General features: G+C 36.7%; 1 protein-coding gene across 9 annotated transcripts in view; it reads left to right on the forward strand.

The window, feature by feature from the left end:
- The window catches only part of SPAG17 (sperm associated antigen 17), a 248,047-nt gene that overhangs the window by 139,844 nt on the left and 83,404 nt on the right, over positions 1 to 24,799 (forward strand). For all 9 annotated transcript variants that reach the window (XR_008512558.1, XR_008512547.1, XM_054528865.1 and 6 more), the window contains 8 exons: positions 3,130 to 3,369; positions 4,332 to 4,443; positions 5,733 to 5,885; positions 8,291 to 8,404; positions 13,294 to 13,469; positions 16,730 to 16,850; positions 19,677 to 19,855; positions 21,627 to 21,786. Coding sequence is in view for 7 of the 9 variants with exons in the window: in XM_054528865.1 (XP_054384840.1) it covers positions 3,130 to 3,369; positions 4,332 to 4,443; positions 5,733 to 5,885; positions 8,291 to 8,404; positions 13,294 to 13,469; positions 16,730 to 16,850; positions 19,677 to 19,855; positions 21,627 to 21,786 (1,255 nt within the window). In the remaining 2 variants the exon portion in view is untranslated. The remainder of the gene's footprint in view (positions 1 to 3,129; positions 3,370 to 4,331; positions 4,444 to 5,732; positions 5,886 to 8,290; positions 8,405 to 13,293; positions 13,470 to 16,729; positions 16,851 to 19,676; positions 19,856 to 21,626; positions 21,787 to 24,799) is intronic.

Below are 24,799 nucleotides of genomic sequence, written 5' to 3' on the forward strand. Positions count from 1 at the left end.
GTGCCAGTAGCCAGGAATGATGACCAAATATCTGTTTCTTATTATACCCCAATATCACAGTTGCTATTAAACTCAGTTTTTGCTTATCTGAAAAATGACTTTATTTTGCCCTTACTCATTAAACATAGTTTTCATTTATAAAATTCTTGGTTGGCTTTTTAATTTCCTCTTAGCACTCTTGTGTTAGTCTGTTCTCACATTTTTATAAAGAACTACCTAAGACTTGGTAATTTATTAAGAAAAGAGATATAATTGGCTCACAGTTCTGCAGGCTGTACAGGAAACGTGGCTGGAGAGGCCTCAGGAAACTTCTAATCCTGGCTGAAGGGGAAGGGGAGGCAGGCACATCCTCCATGACTGGAACGGGAGGAAGAGAATGAAGGGGGAGGTGCTGCACACTTTTAAACAACCAGATCTCCTGAGAACTCACTCACTATCATAAGAACAGCAAGGGGAAAATCTGCCCCCGTGATCCAGTCACCTCCCACCAGGCTCCTCCTCCAACACTGGGGATTACAATTCCACATGAGATTTGAGCAGGAACACAAATCCAAACCATATCAACTCTGAAGATATTTTTCCACATTTTCCTTGCTGACACATTGTGGCTGTTAACAAGTTGATTGTCCATCTGATTTGTCATTCTTTTATAGACAGTTTATCTTTTTTTTTTTTTTTGGAGATGGAGTCTTGCTCTGTTGCCCAGGCTGGAGTGCCGTGATGCAATCTTGGCTCACTGCAACCTCTGTCTCCCGGGTTCAAGCGATTCTCCTGCCTCAGCCTCCTGAGTAGCTGGGATTACAGGCACCCACCACCACACCCAGCTAATTTTTGTATTTTTAGTAGAGATGGGGTTTCACCATGTTGGCCATGCTGGTCTCAAACTCCTGACCTTGTGGTCCACCCGCCTTGGCCTCCCAAAGTGGACAGTTTGTCTTTTCTCTCTAGCTGCTTTGAAAACATTCAGTGGTGTGCTGGTAAATGCTTAAGCAGTAGCTCTCTAGGAAAACAAAAGTATACATATATGTACATAAGTTATAAATGTTTCTGATATAGAGTATATATAGTACAAAATTTACATGTAATAATAAAGCATATAATATTATTTATGTAAATTCCATATAGCTACCCATAAATTCCAGATAGCATTTTGACTTCTATAAATTGATTTTTGCTACATTGTTGTATCCTTAGCCAACCTATGATTACAATTGATAAACACATGTAGTTCTAATATGAATGTTGATATTTTTATTTATGTTAACAAGTAAGACAAAAGTGAAACAAAGAAAGGATATGTCTCACTCATTTGTCAATAACATTAGCAACTTTTTTGCTGAGTCAAGTAATAGTTTTTTAATACTGGAAGAATATTTCCTCAACTTTCTGTGCTAGTAACAATATAACAGCTAGTCTGCATTATTAACGTGATCTCCATCACTTCCTTAAATCTAGATAATAAACAATCAGTCCTGACTTGTAGCATTTGCTGATATTTCTAGTGTAAGTACCCCTACAATAGCTGATTTCAAGCTACCGTGTGACAACACTGAAGTTGGCAGTGCTATGCAGTAGCACACCATTATATAATGTTGTCATGATACCATTACAATTGACATAAATAAACTCCAGAGCATAGACAATAGTGAAATGTCACAAAATACTTACATTGAGGTAAGTTTTGAGTCTTTATTGCCTCTGTTTTTAATATTTTGCTTAATTGCAAATTTATATAATTTTTAGATGATGGTCACGGTTAACAGTTGGCTCACAAAATTTCTAAAAATTTAACAATAAACTCTTTTAAGTTAATATGAGCTAGGTCCAATACACCAATGTTATTTCCTGTTTTCGATTTATTGGTCTTCCTTAATGTTAGGATGAACGTCTTTCTTCAACTCTCGAAATGTCTCAGGCATTATCTGTTCAAATACTGCCTTTTCAAAAATTCAATTCCATTTTCAAGAAGTCTTTCAAACTCACTTTGCCATTTTTGATAATCCTCTCTTTCTTACTTATGCTTTTAATACTTTTTATTTATTTGAGCATGTTTTAAAACTTACCTTATATTCTCTATTTGGCAATTACAATATCTGTAGTCTTTGTAGATATGATTTCATAGTTTGTTTCTTACTCAAAGTGGTTTATTTCTGCATGTTTTGTGATTTTCATTTGTGAGCTTATATCAAATCATAATGTTAATGGTGGAGGGGTCCAGGTTCTTGGCATCTTGAACAAAGAACTGAACAAAATGCCTGAACAAAATTCATAAACAAAGCAAGGAAGGAATGAAGGGATTTATTGAAAATGAAAGTACACACCACAGTGTGGGAGTAGTTCCAGGCATAGGAGCTCAAAGGCCCCACTACAAAATTTTTGAGAATTTAAGTACCCACTAGAGGATTCCATTGGTTACTTGGGGTATGCTCTATGTAAATGGAGAGAATGAAGTAAAGTTACAAAGTCGTTTACTTGGCCTACACCCTAGGAGAGGATATTTCCTGTCATAGCTGAAGTGTGAATCAGCCTTATGTTCCCTGCCTCTAGACCCTATTTTCCTGCCTCGATGACTGTTTTAAAATAAAATGTTAAGGTAATCTGTATTTTGGCCACAAGTCTATGTGAGGACAGGCTTGTGGTTAGGAGTGCTTAGGGGAGACTTACCCTCCATCATTTTACCTATTTTTTCCATCATTTTTGAATTATTTTATCCCAGGAATGTTTCTCTGAACATCTAGTCTTCCACGTTGCTAATAAACTATCTTTAGGACCTAAATTAAAGATCAGACTCATGTGGAGGATAGGAGACTGGGAGACCAGTTAAGAGGCTGCTACAATGGTCCAGGCTAAAGATAATGAAGACCTGAACCAAGGAAATTGCAAAATAAACCCTGGAGAGAAAAAGCTGAAGTGAGGAGAGATCTCAAAGGGGGAATTGACAGGATTTAGTAGACAGAAGTTGAGTGAGAAAGAGAATCAAGGATGACGTCAAGGTTTCTAGTTCAGTATTTTGATTTGTCAGAGATACACTAACAAAAATCATGTCAAATATTCTTCAGAATGAATGTGAACGGAATCTATGTTTAATTCGTTTCAAAATCCTGTTAAATTTCTTAAATGTGTTTACAGGCATGGAAAGAAGAGCAAGATCGATTAGCAGAAGAGGAGCGCTTAAGGGAAGAAAAGAAAGCAGAGAAGAAGAGTAAAGAAGCTGGTAAAAAGAAAGGCAAGGATAACGCAGAGAAAGAAGATAGTAGGTCTTTGAAGAAAAAATCACCTCACAAGGAGAAATCTAAAGAAGAACAAGTCAAGATCCAAGAAGTAACAGAAGAGTCCCCCCACCAACCAGAACCTGAGATAACTTACCCGGTAAACTCCAAATTCTGTAAAACTTAGTCTCTTTGGGCTATTCCTAATTGTTTTGGGAAAATATGGTTATTATAAGATTCTTTCGTTTTCACTACCCCACAGTAGGCCTAGGGTTTCTTCTAGTATCAATGAGCTCAAACCTGTATTCCACCCCTGATGTCTAGAACCTTGTTTCTAATCAATCATGAAGATGAAAACACCCTCAGGCCAGTTTTTATTTGAGTGCCACAAACCTAGCTAAGGTCAATAAACATAGAAATTTGACACAAAAGCATTCTTATAGATATATGTAAATAAGTGAACACAAAAGTTGGCTTTATCTGTCTCAGATGATGAGACTTGCTGACTACATTTTGTTGTCTCTTTGTGGGCAATCATGTTTCTGGCTTGTATGCTTTTGTAAAACCTTCCCTTTGCCAATTCTCTCTCAGCTAGCTGTTATGAGGAAAACCTGATGGGAAAAAAAATGGAAAGAAATCTAACAGCCCCTGTGCTTTGTAGCTACTCCTCTAAACCAGTTATTCTCAAGTTTTAGCATGCATTAAATCCCCTGGACCTCTGTTAGCAACACTCAGTAAAAAGTATCTTCTACATATGACCTCCTAAAGTGGAGTGTCTACTCTCCCCAGCATCAGTTCACTTTAAACAGAAAATTAACAACCAGTGAATGGGAACTTGATTTCTTCTTGAACTGCCTTGACGACAGTATGATGATTCAATTTTCACTAGGTTATGAGAATGTGCCAATGAACAGAGTTTAACATAATAGATCTTAATTCTGCCTGTTATAACACCATAGATGTTTCTAAAAATAATATGAACACTGGCCTCTGAGTCTGCAAAGTGACAGACATATCACTTAGCAGAAATTAAGCTTCTGGCAACTTTAGTTGGCTAACACTGATAAGTTGATTTTTGTCTATTGCAGCTTCATAGTCAAAGCATAATATTTTCTCTTCTAGTTTCATGGATACAATATGGGAAATATACCCACTCAAATCTCAGGGTCAAATTACTACCTGTATCCTTCTGATGGCGGGCAGATTGAAGTGGAAAAGACAATGTTTGAAAAAGGTACATTTTGAAAGCAACTGGTTAATGATTGGAAACATAATAATGCATTTCAGATAACCAGGGGCCCTCTACTCCTGAGTTTGATAGGCGAGAGTGTTATCCTGTCCCCCACAATACATTTAGGTGCCACAGTCAGCATTTTCAGACTTCACACTTTCTTCTATTATAATTGACTCTACAAGGCATAGGCCAGTCAAGAGTTTAGCTGGTACTTGCTAATATGACCATTCCAGTTGTTAAAATATTAAAATACTTCCATACAATTGGTAAATAGTAATAGTAACTGCAATAAGCAATTAATTAATAATATTCATTACAGCACACCTTGTTATCCCAGAAGCCAAGTGCATTCTGTGAGTTTACTGCATTTTTCTGGTGTAGCTCTGGAGCATAGAGTTTGGGACCTGCTTCCAATATCCACCTATTGTAGCTGTTACTAAGATTTGCATATGCGTATAATGCGTATAAGTTTCAGGTGATTCATAGTAAATTCAGTATTTTCTCCTAGTTCTGTCAATTTTGAGGGATGATAGCTCAATCCAAATTGAAAGGAAATAGCCAATTTTTTTAAAACAAAAAGAAGAGAAATGAGTCCAAACACTAAAAAAGAGAATGGGTTGTTGGAAAAATTTTTATTAACAACCACAATAATAATAGCTACTATAACTAACACATAATTTTTATAAGTTGCAAAACCATTTCACATTAATAATATCATTTGATTAATCATAACATTGATTATAGGCATACATTGCCTCAGCCAGTTCATTTTCTCTTCTGAAATTGGGTTTGAAATGTGACTAGACGGCCTGCAAATACCTCCTTGGTCTACCTGCCATTCATGCCTGGAATTCCACCATTACTTTATTTCCTTAGGCATTCTTTTATAGAGGTGACATCTCTAGGCATTTCCTCTCCCTGGTTTATATTCTATGCTGCCTTTTTATTTTTGTTTCAGGGATATCTATTCAGGTTGGTTCTATAGGTAAATTGTGTATCGCAGGGCTTTGGTGTGCATATTATTTCATCACCTAGGTAATAAACAGAGTACTTGGCAGGTAGTTTTTGGTCCTCACCCTCCTCCCACCCTCAAGAGCCCTGGTGTCTATTGTTCTCTTCTTTGTGTTCATGTATTCTCAATGTTTAGCTGCCATTCCTAAGTGAGAACATGCAGTGTTTGGTTTTCTGTTCCTGTGTTAGTTTCTGTGCAGCACTGTGTAACCACCTTGTCGAGGAGCTTAATGTGGCATCCTAATCAGCTCATCTTCTATTCTATGGTTCCTCCTCAGGCCCAACTTTTATCAAAGTGAGAGTGATAAAGGACAAGCACAATTTTATAATTCATTTAAACGACCCTAAGGAAATTGTGAAAAAGGAAGAGAAAGGGGATTATTATTTAGAAGAGGAAGAAGAAGGAGATGAGGAACAAAGTCTTGAAACAGGTAAGCAGCTGTTTAGTGGTTTCTTTCTTCTGACTAATACTCCTGTCTCTGTCCACTCCACTCCATTAAATGGCTTATTGCACGTTCTTTTTCTCAAGTTTCTACCAATACGCTCTCTTATTAATCGTGCATGAAGATGCCTATTTTCCTGAACTGAACCCTAATGGATATTAAGTGTTATCTTTTTTCTTTACCAGACTTTATTTTTTATAGTGGCTTTAGGTTCATGACAAAATTGAACAGAAGTTACAGAGATTTCTCAATACCCTCTACCCGTACACATGTACAGCCTTCTCCACTATCAACATGCCTCACCCAGAGTGGTACATTTGTTACAGTCGATGAACCTGCATTAACATATCATTATCACCCAGAGTCTAAAGTTTACATTACCCTTGGTGTTGTGCATTCTAATGGTTTGAACAAATGTATAATGGCATGTGTCTGCCATTATAGTATCATACAGAGTAGTTTCACTGCCCTAAAAATCTGTGCTCTGTCTATTCATCTCTCTCTCCTTCCTAATCCCTGATAATCACTGATTTTTTTACTGTGTCCATACTTTTGCTTTCTCCATAATAGCATGTAGTTGGAATTATACACTATGTGGCCTTTTCAAATTGACTTTTTTCATTTAGTAATATGCATTTAAGTTTCCTGTGTGTCTTTTCATGGCTTGATAGCTTATTTCTTTTGAAAACTAAATAATATTACATTGTCTAGATGTACCACAATTTTATTTTCCCACCCACCTACTGAAGGACATCTTGGTTGCCTCCAGCTTTTGGCAATTGTGAATAAAGGTGCTACAAACATTCATGTACAGGTTTGTGTGTGGACATAAGTTTTCAACTCCCTTGGGTAAACACCAAGGAGTGTGACTTTTGGATTACAAGGTAAGAGTATGTTCATGTTGGAAGAATCCACCAAACTGTCTTCCAAATTGGCTGTACCATTATGCATTCCCACCAGCAATGAATGAAAGTTCTTGTTGCTCTATATCCTCACCATTATTTGCTGTTTTAGATTTTCTCCATTCTATAAGGTGTCTAGTGGTATCTTGTTATTTTAATCTGCATTTTCTGGATAACAAATAATATTGAACATCTTTTCATATGCTTATTTGCCATTTGTATCTCTTCCTTGGTGAAGTGTCTGTTGAAGTTTCATGCCCATTTTTTAATCAGGTTTTTATTTTCTGGTTATTGAGCTTTAAGAATTCTTCATACATTTTGAGTAATAGTCCTTTAACAGATATTTTCTCCAACTCTGTGGCTTCTCTTTTTATTCTCTTAAAGCATTACCTTTTGTTCCAGGGTTCATTTGAATTTCTCAGTCTAAAAATTATCTTTGCATGAGTTACATTATTTTAAATCAATATTGTCCCATCTTTATTATCTGATAATAGAGGAAATGGTGAACTGAAAATAAAACAAGTCAGAAAATTCACAAATTATTTACATATACCTTCAGATGTGTGTTTTCTATTCATGATAGCAAAGAAATGGAATCAACCTAGTTGCTCATTAGTGGTGGACTGGATAAAGAAAATGTGGTACATACACACTATGGAATGTCATGCAGCCACGAAAAACTAAAACATATACTTTGCAGCACATGGATGGAGCGGAGGCCATTATCCTAAGCGAACTAACGCAGGAACAGAAAAAACAAATGCTGCATTTTCTCACTAATAAGTGGATTTAAACACTGAGTACACATGGGCATAAAGATGGGAATGATAGACAGTGGGGCCTATTTAAGAGGGAAGGTTGGGAGGAGGGTAAGGATCAAAAAACTACCTATCAGATACTATGCTCACTAACTGGGTGATGAAATTGTTTGTACACCAAACCCCAGTGACATGCAATTTACCCATGTAACAAACCTGCACATGTACCCCCTAAACCTAAAAATTGAGAAAAGAAAAAAAAGTGCCTTAACAATTTTGTTTTAAAATTTTGTTTTAAAATTATGTTTGACTGAAACAATTTTTAAATTGTTTAAACTTTTAAATGTTTTAAAATGTAAAAAAGTTTAAATGTGGGAATTTAAGCAAATGTTTTAAAATGTGGGGAAACTGATACTGAACTGATGGTTTTAATTTTAAAAGCCATGTGGATGACCTTCCAGAAGAATAATCTGCTTATGGCTATGCCATCAACCGATTGATTTCCTCACTTCACTTTAACCTAAGGTCCTTAAAACAAGAGTTTCATGTTCTTATCTTTGTAATTCCACCCTACCTCTAACAACCCTGAGTGCATGGCCAAGCTAAACCAATTATTTTTTAAGTTGATTGTGGTAGACCAGCTATGAACTCCATTCCCAGCCTTCCCACTGAGTCTTAGTTATATTTATTTTGAATTAAATGAAAATGTTCTTGATTCAATTTTGTATTTTAGAAGTATCAGATGCAAAGAATAAAGCTTTCAGCAAGTTTGGATCTTTTTCTGCCACCTTAGAAAATGGAATCTGCCTCTCGATAAGTTACTATGGATCAAATGGAATGGCACCAGGTGAAATGAACACAACAGAAAGGATAAGTGTGCCCCACAGCCAAGGGTCCCTGCCGCTGCCCATTTCTCAGTCTGCTCACTTGTCAATAACATGTTATGATTTAATGCTCCTCATAGTTTTTCCTGCAGGATGGTAATAGAAGAGGTGTGTGTGTGTGTGTGTGTGTCTATATATGTGTGTATACAAGTATATATATAATCTTTTATACATAGATACATACAAAATAAAAATGTCTTGACATTTTATATAATCTTTTATATAATCACTTATACATATAAGATTACTTGTGTGATTATATATATACATGTATGTATACATGTATATACACACATATATACCAGTTATCCTTGTTAACTACCCCATAAAAATGAGCCTTTTAGTTGGGTGTAAAAGAAAGCATAAATTGCCAAGGAATGCTCTTGGTCTTCTTTGTGAATCCTGTTATTATAGAACCGTTCAGTGTGCTTCAGGACATTAGCCTTAAAGGAGCTATTAAGTGGACATATTGAAAGATTTCTGTACCCCACTTCCTTCCTTCCTTCTTTCCTTCCTTCTTTCTTTCTTTCTTTTCGTGAGACAGGATCTTGCTCTGTCACTTAGGCTGGAGTACAGTGGCACAATCATGCCTCACAGCAGCCTCAAACTCCTGAGCTCAAGCAATCCTCCCACCTCAGCCTCCTGAGTAATTGGGACTATAGGTGCATGCCACCACACCTGGCTAATTATTTTTGGTAGAGATGAAGTCTTACTCTTTTTCCCAAGCTGGTCTTAAACTCCTGTGCTCAAGTGATCCTCCTACCTTGGCCTCCCAAAGTGCTGGGATTACAAACGTGAACCACTGCACCTGGCCTTCTGCCCCATTTTCAATAAAGAAATTATCCAACTGGAAGCTGTTTCTTTACAAACTGCAAAATAGGATGTCACTTTATGAAGAATCAATTAGGAAATCTGTGGCTTCCCATGCATTTTTGCATTTTGTGTTGAGGGATCTAACCACAACATATTTTCTTAAAGTATTCTAAAATCAAAGGGAAAACTCTATGGTGTATAAACTTAAAAACCTTATTTTAGAGTAGATCATGGTGATCCAATCACCTGTCTTTCTATATAGTTTCTTTTTTGAAGAGATAAATTTTCAATGGATGATTATAATCTTATTTCTTACCTGTGTCAAATATCCTAGTACTCTACTGAGTTTGAGAGTCCATTAGATTTCTTAGTATTTTTGCTTTATTGGAGATTTTGTGTTTTAATTCTGCCTTTGCCTTTGATTTGCTGTTAAATCAGCAACTGGAGAAGTCATTTGATGCCTAACAAATTACGTATTAAAATCCGTTATCACTACCCAGTCACTAAAAATTCCTACTTCTTCTTAATATAGGTTATCATTATTTTGGCTTTAGATATTTATACCTACTATCAATTCTGTTGCTCCTATTCCTGAGTGATTTTATTAATCTTGATTTAGTCCTTAAATTAATATGTAATCATTCCATTTTAAACAGATGTTCCTACTTTCAAGTTATAAATATGGTATTTGAAAATGTTTATAGTGTAGATAATAAGTAACATTTTACATTCTATATGTTTTTTAAAAAAGTTGAAGGTATAAGTCTTTGTAAAAATTATATACATATGTATATACACACACATTTCCTAAGGATTCATATATAACTGATATTTAAGAACTTTATCTGCTAATGGCTTAACAAGTTTCCATTCCAGTTCTCCCCCTTTAATTGGGTAGACACAGCTAAACATAATTTTCTTTTGGACAAAGAAAAAGTAGACAGTACAGCTATGAAATAGGCAAAAATATGAAGAAACCCAATCAAATCTTTGGACACTACTTTGTACCTTCTTGCTAAGAGGAATAGGTCATTCTTGCTTCTTACTGCCTTTCAGGGCACCTACTGAATATACCTAAAATTAAGAATCTTAATCTTAATCTTAATCAGGCCCCAACTTATGTTTTACATTCTTTACCTAAACCCTGGATGACAACGAACCTGATCTATTTTCCCATAGAGAAGTATACCTTCCTACCCTATTATTTCTGTGCCTTTCGGTTCCTTGAATAAACTATGCTGTCTCTTACATCTGCCCATTTTCTCATGCTGTACCACTACTCAGAATACTTTCTCCTGACATGTGCACCACTACTTTCAACAATTAAACTTCCTCCCTGCAAGCCACAGCATAGAGGTGTTACTTGCTCTGAGAAATGCTTCCCAGAGCAAGTGGCAGTAGCATGCGAACTGGGTCTTTGGAGGTGAATGAGAATTGCCTATGCAAAAAATTGAAGGAAGGGAATTCTAGATACCAGGAATAGCGTGTATAAAAGTCCAGTAGTGTAAAAGCATAGAAAGGCTTTTCCATTTATGGAAAGGTGAAGTGTTCAGTATAGCCACAGTAGACTGTACAAAGACATTTTGCAGTAGACACCCTTCTTCTGGGTTCCTAAGGCACTCAGTATTTCCTCTATCACAGACTGAACACATAGCATTGTACCTGAGGGGTTCTAATCTGAACTACCCACTAAATTATACACTCCTTATCTGTCTCATCCATCATTGGCTATCCATTTCACGGTACATAGTAGTAGGTACACAATAAATATTTACTGAATATTAGTAAATGGATGGGGATGAGGAGGGGAATTTCCAGATGCCTGAAACTGAACGCCATTCGCTTGTTTATATACTGCACCTTCTATGGGTCAAGCAACTTGCTGGCACTGAGCCACTGAGATGAATTAAATCATGGTACATCTACACAAAGAACTCACTGTCTAATGAACAAGGAAAACATAAATAGAACAATAATAACTGTCTTAGTGCTAGAAATTATACATAAACAGAGTACTGGGGACAGTCAGCACATACTTGAGAGAAATTGTAGCATTTCAGATGGGACTTTAGAGCTGAGTGGGAACTATCCAGGCACAGAAACAAGGAAAGGGAATTCTAGAACTTAAGAACCATGTTAATAAACACACAATTGTGTCAAAACGTGACATCTTCACAGAAAGGTGAAAAGTTCAGTGTGGCTGCAGTGGAGGTAGGTGAAGACCAGGTTGTGAAGAACATTACATGCCCTACATAGGCAGTGAGTGGCAGAGGACTTTAAGTAAGGGAAGTGACATGATCATATTTTACTTTAGGAGCATAATTTTAGTGGTAGTTTGGAGAGTACACTGAAGTGGTGGTATTGGAAGTGCTATGGTATAAGCAAACTGCTGCAGAAGACCCAGCAAGCAATTATGGGACCCTGAAATAAGACAATGGGAATAGATAGAAGAGGCATAATTTGGGAGGAAGATCTTAGGCCTTGATGACTGGTTGGATGTGTAGGATGAGTCAAAAAGAGTAAATGCAAATGATCTCAATGTCTAACTTGGGGAACAGACTGCATAATTGCTCATGGCATTAACTGAAATTGAGAATGTAGGAGGCTTAATCTGCTTGGGAGAAGAGAGACTTAATTGAGTTTGAAATGTCTGTAGCACCACAACCAGGAGATGCCTTAAAAAAGTGAGAAATGTAGGTCTGGAACTGAGAAGGAAGGTCATGCCTTGAGATGTTAATTTTGGAGTCATTAGCATGTGGATGACAATTGGAGCCCCAGTGGTGAATGAGATCATCCAGATCTAATATATGTAAGAGAGTTGCTCAGCCATGGCTGTGCATCACAGTCACATGTAGGGTTTCACAAATATAAATGCCTGGGCCTCATCTTCAATAGTCTGATTCAGTAGGTCAAGGTGGGGCCTGAGCATGTTGTTTTTCTAATTTCATGAGTAATTATTACAGGCAAGCAGGATTGAGAACATAATAAACCCCGCAAACTAAAAACATTTAGGGGATTGGACGAGCATGGTGGCTCTTAATCCCACCACTTTGGAGGCTGAGGCGGGCGGATCACTTGAGGTCAGGAGTTCGAGACCAGCTTGGTCAACATGGTGAAACCCCGTGTCTATTAAAAATACAAAAAAATTAGCCAGGCGTGGTGGCAGGTGCCTATAATCCCAGCTGCTTGGGAGGCCGAGGCACAAGAATCGCTTGAACCCAGGAGGAGGTTGCAGTGAGCCGAGGTTGCACTACTGCACTCCAGCCTGGGTGACAGAGTGACACTCTGTCTCAAAATAATAATAATAATAAATAAAAATAAATAAAAACATTTAGGGAACTGACAAAAGACTAAGTAGAGGAGATTGAGAAAAAAAAATTAACTAGAGGTAAGAGATTCAGAGAATGTTTTTCTGGAACCCAGAGGAAAATAAAATTCATGACACACAGGATGCTTTAGAGCTCCCCACATAATTACTCCTAGCATGAGCTCTCCTTTTAGAATTCTGGTAATCCTTTAAAACCCAGCAAGTTTATCACATACAAGTTTCTTTTCTGGATTTTCTTGTTTGTACCATTTATTCTATTTATATTTAGTAGTCTTTATGTTTGGTTATTTACACAGATCTTATTTAGACTATTTTGACTCTATAAGGACTTTTGCACATTTTTTTCATTATTTTCTCCTGCTCTAAACATTTTATACATAAGAAGAGCCTCTCAAATATTTCTCAAATAAATTAAGATATAGTTAATGCCCTATCATTAAGGAGTTTACAATGTATATGGGAAGGCAAGAACATGAGAAATAGTGATTCAATGAGGCATATCCAAGTAATAAATACCTCAGATTTTCTAACTACAATCCTGATTTGCAAACCAACTTCATTACTCCTGAAATCTATCCAACTGATAAATCATATTTAGCAAGGTAAAAATTGTTGTCAACTTGTTTAAATTTTTGAGTTGTAAATGTTATTTCACAAGGATATCAAATATGAATGTTGAATCAACTTCATTTTTACTTTTTCTATTTATAGAAGATAAGGATCCTGATTTAGAAACAATATTAAATATCCCTTCAGCACTCACTCCAACAGTGGTTCCTGTTATAGTGACCGTTCCTCAGAGCAAAGCTAAAGGGAAAATAAAAGGCAAAGAAAAACCCAAAGACTCCCTTAAAGAAGAAGAGCACCCAAAAGAAGAAGAGAAAAAGGTAAATGAACCTTGCCATAGATTCCCAAACTCTGTTGCTGATTCAGTGTTAACTTTTTTAAAACCATGACTTACGTCAATAGTGTTATTATAGTGCATACGTTTTATTGTGCAGATACATTAACGTCCCTTGTAGTCTCAACTTTGAATAGACAAGAAGGATTTGTACCCAAAAGTTGGGTTACCACTCCAGGAGACGTATTGTCATACATAAGTTGTCTCAGGTCATTCATTCTAAGTTTGGAAAAACTTAGTTCAACCTTTTTTCCACTCTATTTCTTGGGTTTTCTTTGCTTTTGGTTGGTCAAGTTTCTGCCATTCCTTATTTTTAATACTTTGTTTAGCTCCACTGTGATAAATAACAATTGGAAGAAAAATATATTTAACCAAACAATGGAAACAGTTTCATTTGGTCAAGTTGGTCTTAGATATTGATGTGCTAAGAATCTAACAAGACTAACAGCCCACCTCTGATTAAAGAGTAGTCCACCTATTACCCCTAGCCCTTCATCATAGTAAACACACACACACGTGCACACACACACACACACTTTGACTCTAAACAAAGATCTAATAAAACAAAGATCAAAAGATGGTTCTGCTTTTCCACTGTTGGTGGGAGTGTACATTAGTTCAACCATTGTGGAAAACAGTGTTGCAATTCCTCAAGGACCTAGAACCAGAAATACCATTTGACCCAGCAATCTCATTACTGAGTATATACCCAAAGGATTATAAATCATTCTACGGTAAAGACACATGCACACGTATGTTTATTCTAGCACTATGTACAATAACAAAGACTTGGAACCAACTCAAATGCCCATCAATGATAGACTGAATAAAGAAAATGTGGTACACATACACCATGGAATACTATGCAGCCATATAAAAGAATGAGTTCATGTCCTTTGCAGGGACATGGATGAAGCTGGAAACCATCATTCTCAGCAAACTAACACAGGAACAGAAAACCAAACACTACATGTTCTCACTCATAAGTGGGAGTTGAACAATGAGAACACATGGACACAGGGAGGGTAACATCACTCACTGGGGCCTGTCAGGGGGTCAAGGGCAAGGAGCAGGAGAGCATTAGGACAAATACCTAATGCATGCAAGGCTTAAAACATAGATGTCGGGTTGATAGGTGCAGCAAACCACCATGCCACCATGGTACATATATACCTATGTAACAAACCTGCACATTCTGCACATGTATCCCAGAACTTAAAGTAAAATAAATTTTTTTGTAAAAAAAAAAAGAAGGTTCTAAAAGACCAGCAACAAGAAAACTACTGGTTAAGTCTTGACTATTTGTACTTACTACTAAAAAAGTACAGTGTACAAATAATCAACTACTGGAAGATAAAATGTTTAAAAATACCCAAGAACCTGGGTTTCAGACTCTGGCCTTGTAAAAGTTACAAGATTTAAATGTGACATTGCCTCTGTACCATATTTACATAGTTATACTAGATAAAATTTCTCATGCCAGGCCCCTTGACTCTTGTTAAGTAAAAATATTCAAGTATTAAAACAGAATAACTCCAGGTAATTCATTTAAAATTAATTTGGCAAAGGCATCTTGCTAGCAAACCAATTTGTTCACTTAATATTTTTAAAATAAATGATAATGGAAGGGTGAGGATGATACTAGTTTTATGTGTGATGACAGATTTGACGTGGCAGGTTTGCATCTTTGAGCAGTTTTGTTCATTTTACAGAATTTCATAAGCATTTTTCTCTTATTTTTGCTTTGTGTTTTAAATTTATTTTTAGCTAATTATATATTTTTCCTCTGTTAGTGACAAAGAAAAGGCAGAACAACTTAAATGTTCAACAATAGAAGACTAGTTAGAAAAAAACAAATATCCACCAATTGGGTACCAGTGGAGTGATTTTGGTGGCTAACAAAAGAGAACCAATTGGAAAAATTGAAATGATTATCATTAGGGATTGTTTGAATGCTACCAAGTAAATTTCATTGTTAAGTTCATATAACCAAACAAGGGATTTAGGCATAGCTGACATAAAATTAATTAGGATTTTAAAGTAAACACACCCAAACCCTCATTAATTTATAAATAACTTTATAATTATCTTTTATTTTTATTACTTTCATTTGCTACAAAAGCAGTATGTGCTCATTATAGAAAACAAAGGACAGATATCCTAATAGCATAATATCTCTAGCATCCAAATTGTAAGAATACACCAAAAAATATGTTGGAGATGTTGGTCTCTCACACACTTTTTCTGTATTAGTTTGGACTGCCATAAAAAAATACCTTAGACTAGGTGATTTATAAACAATCAAAATTTATTGCTCACAGTTCAAGAGGCTGTGAAGTCCAATATCAAGATATTAGCAGATTTGATGTCTGGTGAGAGCCTGTTTCTCTTATTTTATTTAAGATGGAGTTCTTGCTCTGTCACTCAGGCTGGAGTATGGTAGTGTGGGCTCAAACTCCTGGGCTCAAGCAGTCATTCCACCTCAGCATCCCAAGTAGCTGGGACCACAGGCATGCACCACCATGCCTGGCCAATTCTTTTAATTTTTAAGGAGAGTGGGTCTGACTGTGTTACCCTGGCTGGTTTCTAACTCATTGCCTCAGGTGATCTACCCAACTCACTCTTTCAAGTAGCTGAAATTGCAACCACAAACCACCATGCCCAGCTACTCCTCATAGAGATGGTGCCTTCAATGTGTCCTCACATGGCAGAAGAGGAAGAGGCAAAGGTGTTCCCATCAACCTCTTCTTTAAAAGCACCAATCCCATTCACGAAGGTGGAGCCCTCATGACTTAATCACTTTCTAAACTGCCCCACCTTTTAATACTGTCACATTGGGTATTAGGTTCCAACATACGAGTTTGGATGGGGGACACCAACATTCAGATGCCAGCACTGCCCTTATGCCTACATATCCAAACAGAGGCATCTTTCAAGGCCTACTTCAAGCCCCAATTATTCCACAAATCCTTTCCCAATTGTTCTTATTAACTTTCACTATATCTCTATTTTCTGGAAAAATGATGTGCCAACTATTGTTACTGCCATTTGTCTCACCTGTCTATGTGCCAGTCTGCAAGTAGAATATAAATTGCAAAACCACAGAGACTCCTGCATCCTTGCAGGGGCCACCTAGCTCTGTGCAAGTCATGTCCTGAGCACTCAGCACATCCTTGCTTAGTCAAAATAAATAATAGCTCATTAAGAAAATGACAGCCCATTATTCACGTGCTGAATTATTTACAGGAAGAAGAAGTCGAAACAGAACCTGTTTTTCAAGAGACTTTTGATGTTCCCACCTTCCAGAGCCTAAATGTGTCTTGCCCTAGTGGGCTCCTGTTGACTTTCATTGGGCAAGAATCTACAGGTAAGTGCTATATGGGGTAGGGTGGGGGAGCAGGGAGCAAAATGTCACGTAGAAAACAGGAAATTGTGTATTTTCATGCCAGTTAAACGTACGTCTTGTTGATAATGAATAATAGACTGTTTTCACATTTCTAGCATTTACTATGGCCAGGCTCTGTCTAAGTACTTAGTATACATGTCAAAAATACAAATACTATGATCTAAATACTAACTACTCCATTTTACAAAATAAGGAAATTGAGGCTTCAGGAGGTTCAGTTACTTGCCCAAGGTCACTCAACTCCCAAGTGGCAGAGCTGAAATGCCATTCTCAGCCCACTGATGACAAAGCCAGTGCTCTTAAAAACTTGTGTGTATCCCTATGTTCTTGCCTCTACAGAGGGTCATGGGTGCAGCATGTTGCTGGTCTGACCAAAACAAATGACACTGGACACAAAGTACATAGGGATAGATGTAGATTAAATAGGTTAAGAAAACCAAGGCTTCATTTTCATGTATCCATATATAACTTTATAGTGTTGGTTCTGTACATGGCTCCTAACTTCTTCAGCTAAATAAATAAGTACAAGTAAGATTTCTTTAATTAACCTGATGAGGCATCTGCATTTGTAACTGAATTTGAATATCATTTAAATAGAAACTCACTGTTGCGGTAGAAGTAGAAGATGCAACAAAGCAGGCACTGAACTGGGAGTTGAGTTCTAAAGCTGACCCTGACACCAACGAATGATGTGGCCCTTTTAAGTTACTTAGGGTCTCAGGGCCATGTTTTCTCATCTGATAAATATTACATAATATCAGCAATTCTTTACAGTTTCACAACTTAATATCCTCTTTTATTTAATTCCCTTATGTATACCACATTTGAAAAGTGTATCTATCAGAGAAAAAGGCTATGCTTATTTAAAAATAATTTAATGTTTTATTTACTTCCCAGCTCCCTCCCCCGCAAAAAAGCAGAAACTAAATGTTGAAGTTAAATTTCGCTTCTCCTTAGGCATTCTGAATTATTAAAAATAGCCCGTGGACCCTGTTCCCTTCCCAAGGATCCCTAGCGGTCCAGGTTTTCCCACTGTGCTGCATGGTCACTGAGTGTCTTCTAGTCGAAGAGCTATGAGTGTACTCAAAGAGATGTTGCTTTCAAATTCAAGGATATATTTCTTTGATTGTTTGATCCTGTTATCAAACCCCAGCTTAATACCCCTTTCACCTGTCTTTTCTATTAGTTTCATTATCTATCCTAATATTTTCCTCCTTATGTTAGGGTAGACAATGTAGTTAATAATCGCTCATCTGTTTAAAATCTTCCATATACTATGAAAATCCTAATTCAAGTCTGAACATAACAACATAAATACCAAAGTAGCAATATCTTCATCGGGTCAGTCTTGGACTTTAGGGAAAGACAGTTATCGTAGCATAAGAGGAAAGAGCCTAGACTTGAATCCTTTCCTGAGTGACTTTTTATTTTTGGTTGTTAGTGGTGGTTGCTTTTATAATATAAGAAAATGATTCAAATCTTACTTCTCTTACTTACTGGCTGTGTGTCCTTAGTGCTGGATGGTCACTAAGTGTCTTCCAAAGTTATAACTTGCTAAATTGATAACCTCTCCAAGCCTCTATTTCTTCATCTGAAAACTCTGGAAAATTAAAGTGCCTATTTTAAAGGATTGCGAAGGCAGACTCAATAAAAGATACATACATAAAGCATTTAACATATAGAAATATCTCAATAAATGTTTATTGGTTTATCATTATTAATAGTACTTCTGTGATTTAAGGGGTGCCATGATTTTCCCACTAGCCTGATATATAGTTCTTAAAATGCTATCATTATGTGTTAATTCCTTTGTGTTAAGGCTTTTTGGCCCCAATAAACCACATTATAAATTAAGAGGAATTTATTCAGTTAGCAAAGCCTGATTAGGTACAGTATGCCAGAATTTCTCCATAATAGTGCTTGCTTTTGAGGGAACTTATTAGGTGTTTTTCTCCTTGATTGCCAGCTAACAGCAGAATGCTAGATAAATCTGGATTTGGTTAGAGATGAGGGGATTATTTTAACGTTAACTTTGAAAGATGACAGATGACTTAGGAAAGGCAAGCCTGAGGGGGTGACTTCCCCTGGGGCTAAAGGCAACCAGGAAACACCAGGGCAGCGTGTGTATCCAGGGTGGAAAGTTTAGTCAAAAGTGAGAGATAAGCACCAGTGGGCAGGAAGAGGAAACACCTAATTCAGCAAAACTCAGCTTCCTTCATAATTTTGCCTCAACTTGTCCTGGATTTTATTAGACAGAATGGCTTACACATGGAGAAGGTGCCTACTAGGTGCTGTAGATGACCTAATTTACTACCTTTGAATGTAGCAAGGTCATCAAAGAACCAGTATTCTAGGCCATCTGTCATAACACGGAAACTGCCCTGTTATTCACATGCAGACAAAAGAAAATAATTAAGCACCAGGCATGGTGTCTCACACCTGTAATCACAGCACTTTGGAAGGCTGAGGTGGGAGGATGGCTTGAGGCCAGGAGTTTGAGACCCGCCTAGCCAACATAATGAGGCCCTGTGTCTACAAAAAATAGAAAAACGAAACAGGGTGTTGTGGTGCAAGCCTGTAGTCCTAGCTGCTCAGAAGGCTTGAATCTAGGAGTTTGAGGCTGCGGTGATCTATGATTGCACCACTGCTCTCCAGCCTGGATGACAAAGCGAGACCTTGTCTCTATTTTTAAAACAAAGAAAATAAAAAGAAAATAATTAAGCAAGAAGATAAAATCCAGCCCTGCAGCATTGTCCAGTTCACAAGAAGGCTTTATTCTTTTTTTAGGTCAATATGTTATAGATGAGGAACGCACCTGGGACATCATGGTCCGTCAGAGCTACCCCCAGAGGGTGAAGCACTATGAGTTCTATAAAACAGTGATGCCACCCGCAGAGCAGGAGGCTTCAAGGGTTATCACCAGTCAAGGCACTGTTGTCAAATATATGTTGGATGGATCCACACAGGTAAAAGAATGTGTTAGAGAAATTATTCTTCCCTGTTCCAAAATAAAAGACAAGTTATGGGTAAGCAAATGTTCTATAGCAGGGAAAAGGAACAACTCACTTGAAAAAGGAATGACACCTTAAAATGACAAATGATAAATAATAGTTAGAATTTAAAAACACTATATGCAGAGCAGGATACAAATAAACTTGTCATTTCTCTGCATGATATAAGATTGCAAACTGAACAGTTTTTTCCTTTTCTCCCTCTCAAGCTCTCTTAAACTAATTTTAAAAATTTAAATAATGAATTAATAATGGTACTAGAGGACAACAAGGCATGTCATCAATAATAGATCAGAAGATTTGGATAATTTCTTTTAAAATGCAGATCAGATGAGATCAAACTGATGGAGAAATATGCACAAAGTTAAAACATACACAAGAGGAAAACATGCAGCAAAATTAAACATCGGAATGGGAATTCTAACACAAACATTTTGCACATGGAGCTCTGAGCTCAGAAAATGAGGGTAGTTCCCCAGGTAACTCACTGTCACCTGGAGGATGGGAACGAGAAACCTTAAAAATCAGAAGCCATATGCCCTGCTCTTTCCTCCCCCAGTGATCACAAAACAGGAGCTCCTGTGAGTAGACGCTACACCACCAAGAAGTAAAAGGGATTCTCAATGAGAAAGATGACCGTGCACTCAAGAGTCATAAATCTTGGAAAGAAAGCAATCCCATAAAAGTAAAGTACATAATTCAATATCTGAAAGAAATAGCACCTGAAATTAAATACTTTAAAAAATTAAAAGTGGGTAAAAGTGATATAGGCAGACTTGAGAGGTTAACAGTTCATAAAATAACAACTTTTTAAAAAGTAGCTAAGGAAAAATATCAAGAGTTCTTAGAAATTAGAAATAATTGTGAACGATCAAAAATGGGAGAGGGTAGATTATGAGGATGAGAAAAGCTGAGAGATATGGAAAAAGGGTCCATATAATATAATTTCCAGAAGAAGAAAATAGTAAGAATGAAGGGAGAAAAGAATCAAAGACATAACATAAGAAATTTTCACAGAGCTTAAAAAAAATACTTCAGATTAAACAGGGCAACCGAATGACAATAAGAACTGATATTAATTATCTTCAAAGGATTATCTAAATATGCCATCATGCAATTTTAGGACTGCACAGATAGACAATCCCAAAAGTTTCCTGAAGGAAACAAGTTACCTATACAAGAATAAAAACCAGATAGACATTTTACTTCTTATCAGCAACACTGACATTGGTCCTTGTCACGTTCGATGGGAGTGTCTAGGTACCGATATCAGGTAGACATATCTGTGGTACCTAGAGACACTGTACATACTAGATAGATATTAATAGAAACTACAAATTTAAATATGTGATAAAATTTTAAATACAGTCGTTAGAAAAATTGAAATAGAGTATGTAATTTCCCAATCATAAAGGAGAAAGGTGAAGAATGGAAAAAATAAAACTCAAATCAATCCAAGAAAAGATGGAAATAAAAAGAAAAGAAACAAAATAAAAGGTAAATAGAAAATATAAAATAATATTATTATGGTGGTAACTAGGCTATTTCTCTGAACTCTAAATCTACCTTTCTATAATCTACTTTGTGCTGCTGGGTCTGGAGGTCTGCAAACAGCATTTCTTCTGTGGATCATTTTGAACCTATTTCCATTTGACACACAGTGTTTATTGTTAAACAACCTCTCCCTTGCTTCTGAGAATGCTGAAAACTTTTGTTCTTTCTTTAGATTCTCTTTGCAGATGGTGCTGTGAGCAGGAGTCCCAATTCAGGTCCTATTTGTCCTCCTTCTGAAATGCCAGCAACCCCTCACAGTGGAGATTTGGTGGACTCTATTTCTCAGCAGAAATCAGAAACGATACCATCTGAGATTACCAACACAAAGAAAGGTAACAATTGAAGCCTCTCAGTTTATAATGGATTTAGTAAAGTCTTCAAGGGCTTAATAAGTGTTCAATATTATTATTATTATAATACTTGTAACCTTTTCTATGAATATATTTGTATATATTCTTATACATACATACATATAAATGAATTCTTACTATCACAGAATTACGTACTGTTTGATGAACTGTTTTTCTGTTAGTAATAAATAATTAACAGTTTCATATGTTGTTACCCATTCTTACACATCAGGTATAATGCCTAAGCTGCTGTTTTAGGGTTGATTGGGCAGATTGATAATGTCAAGATTATGAGTAGGCATCTCTGTGATTCTCTTGAACTTTTCCTCATAATTGCAAGAAAGTATATCAACTCCAGGCATGAGGTCCTCATTCAGCAACTTCCAAGAAAAGAGGGCAAATAAATGCAAGAGCTTTCTTCAAGTGTCTCTCTTCTCAGGAAGGAAAAGGAGTTCCAGAACTCCACCTCTCACCCCAGCAGACCTGTCCTTATGTCATTGACTAGACTTGGCTGGGGACCAAGTTTAGAAAAACAAGCATCTGACATTTTTGGCCTCTATCTCAGGAGACAGCACTACTAGCAGGGAAAAAAGAAGGTGAACAATACTTGGATAAGCAATGAACAGTGTCTGCCATGATCTAAATTGCAAGACTGCTGTCCTGAGAAGTGTTTTCAATGTATACCCCTACCACTACCACATGAAAATGTCTACTTCCTCATACCCTCACCAATGCCAGATATTATCATTCTTTTAATCTTATTCAACATGATAAACAATGCATATTATTATGTTGATTTGCATTTCTTTAATTACTGGTGAGGTTAAACATCTAAAGATGTTTCCTGTTTGTTTGTTTGTTTTCATTTTGTGAAATTCCTATTCACATCTTTTCTTGGTTTACCATTGTGATGGTCATCATTTTCATATTAATTTGTAAGATATATTTTTATATAGGAGGTGTATGTTTGTGTAACAGGAAAAAAATCTGATATTTCAAATATTAAATCAGCTAATCCTCTGTGAGGCACATATTTTAATAATCCCCAATTTACAAATGAGAAAATTGAGGGAGAAAAGTTAAGTAATTTCCTTGAGGTCTCTTAGCTAGCAAGTGGTAGAGCTGAGATGTAAGTCTGGGTCTCTAACCCCTAAATTCCGCTGCCTCTCCTGCCTTACAAACTTTTCTCAATTTCTCATATGCCTTTAATGATCTAGATTTAAATCTAGAAACCCAGATTTAATCCTTTTTTGTCAGTTTCACACATCTCACCACAGTACCCAGAAATATTGTATGGAAGCAACTAGATTACTTTTTAATTACTCAATATTTAGTAAAACAGATTTTCCTTCAGTAGTAGCAGAAGGTTTCTGGTTAGAGAAGTATCCAGATAGCTTTCCAAACTTCTCGGCTCAAGGGTTCCCTCTTTTGTTGATACAGAGGACTTGATATAAATTTATAGCACTAAATGCCCACAAGAGAAAGCAGGAAAGATCCAAAATTGACACCCTAACATCACAATTAAAAGAACTAGAAAAGCAAGAGCAAACACATTCAAAAGCTAGCAGAAGGCAAGAAATAACTAAAATCAGAGCAGAACTGAAGGAAATAGAGACACAAAAAACCCTTCAAAAAGTAAATGAATCCAGGAGCTGGTTTTTTGAAAGGATCAACAAAATTGATACACCGCTAGCAAGATTAATAAAGAAAAAAAGAAGAATCAAATAGATGCAATAAAAAATGATAAAGGGGATATCACCACCAATCCCACAGAAATACAAACTACCATCAGAATATTACAAACACCTCTATGCAAATAAACTAGAAAATCAAGAAGAAATGGATAAATTCCTCAACACATACACCCTCCCAAGACTAAACCAAGAAGAAGTTGAATCTCTGAATAGACCAATAACAGGAGCTGAAATTGTGGCAATAATCAATAGCTTACCAACCAAAAAAAGTCCAGGACCAGATGGGTTCACAGCCGAATTCTACCAGAGGTACAAGGAGGAGCTGGTACCATTCCTTCTGAAACTATTCCAATCAATAGAAAAAGAGGGAATCCTCCCTAACTCATTTTATGAGGCCAGCATCATCCTGATACCAAAGCCTGGCAGAGACACAACAAAAAAAGAGAATTTTAGACCAATATCCTTGATGAACATTGATGCAAAAATCCTCAATAAAATACTGGCAAACAGAATCCAGCAGCACATCAAAAAGCTTATCCACCATGATCAAGTGGGCTTCATCCCTGGGATGCAAGGCTGGTTCAATATACGCAAATCAATAAATGTAATCCAGCATATAAACAGAACCAAAGACAAAAACCACATGATTATCTCAATAGATGCAGAAAAGGCCTTTGACAAAATTCAACAACCCTTCATGCTAAAAACTCTCAATAAATTAGGAATTGATGGGACGTATCTCAAAATAATAAGAGCTATTTATGACAAACCCACAGCCAATATCATACTGAATGGGCAAAAACTGGAAGCATTCCCTTTGAAAACTGGCACAAGACAGGGATGCCCTCTCTCGCCACTTCTATTCAACATAGTGTTGGAAGTTCTGGCCAGGGCAATTAGGCAGGAGAAGGAAATCAAGGGTATTCAATTAGGAAAAGAGGAAGTCAAATTATCCCTGTTTGCAGATGACATGATAGTATATCTAGAAAACCCCATTGTCTCAGCCCAAAATCTCCTTAAGCTGATAAGCAACTTCAGCAAAGTCTCAGGATACAAAATCAATGTGCAAAAATCACAAGCATTCTTATACACCAATAACAGACAAACAGAGAGCCAAATCATGAGTGAACTCCCATTCACAATTGCTTCAAAGAGAATAAAATCCCTAGGAATCCAACTTACAAGGGATGTGAAAGACCTCTTCAAGGAGAACTACAAACCACTGCTCAAGGAAATAAAAGAGGATACAAACAAATGGAAGAACACTCCATGCTCATGGGTAGGAAGAATCAATATCATGA

This window comes from Pongo abelii, chromosome 1 (genome assembly GCF_028885655.2).
Source record: "Pongo abelii isolate AG06213 chromosome 1, NHGRI_mPonAbe1-v2.0_pri, whole genome shotgun sequence".
Lineage (NCBI taxonomy): Eukaryota > Metazoa > Chordata > Mammalia > Primates > Hominidae > Pongo > Pongo abelii.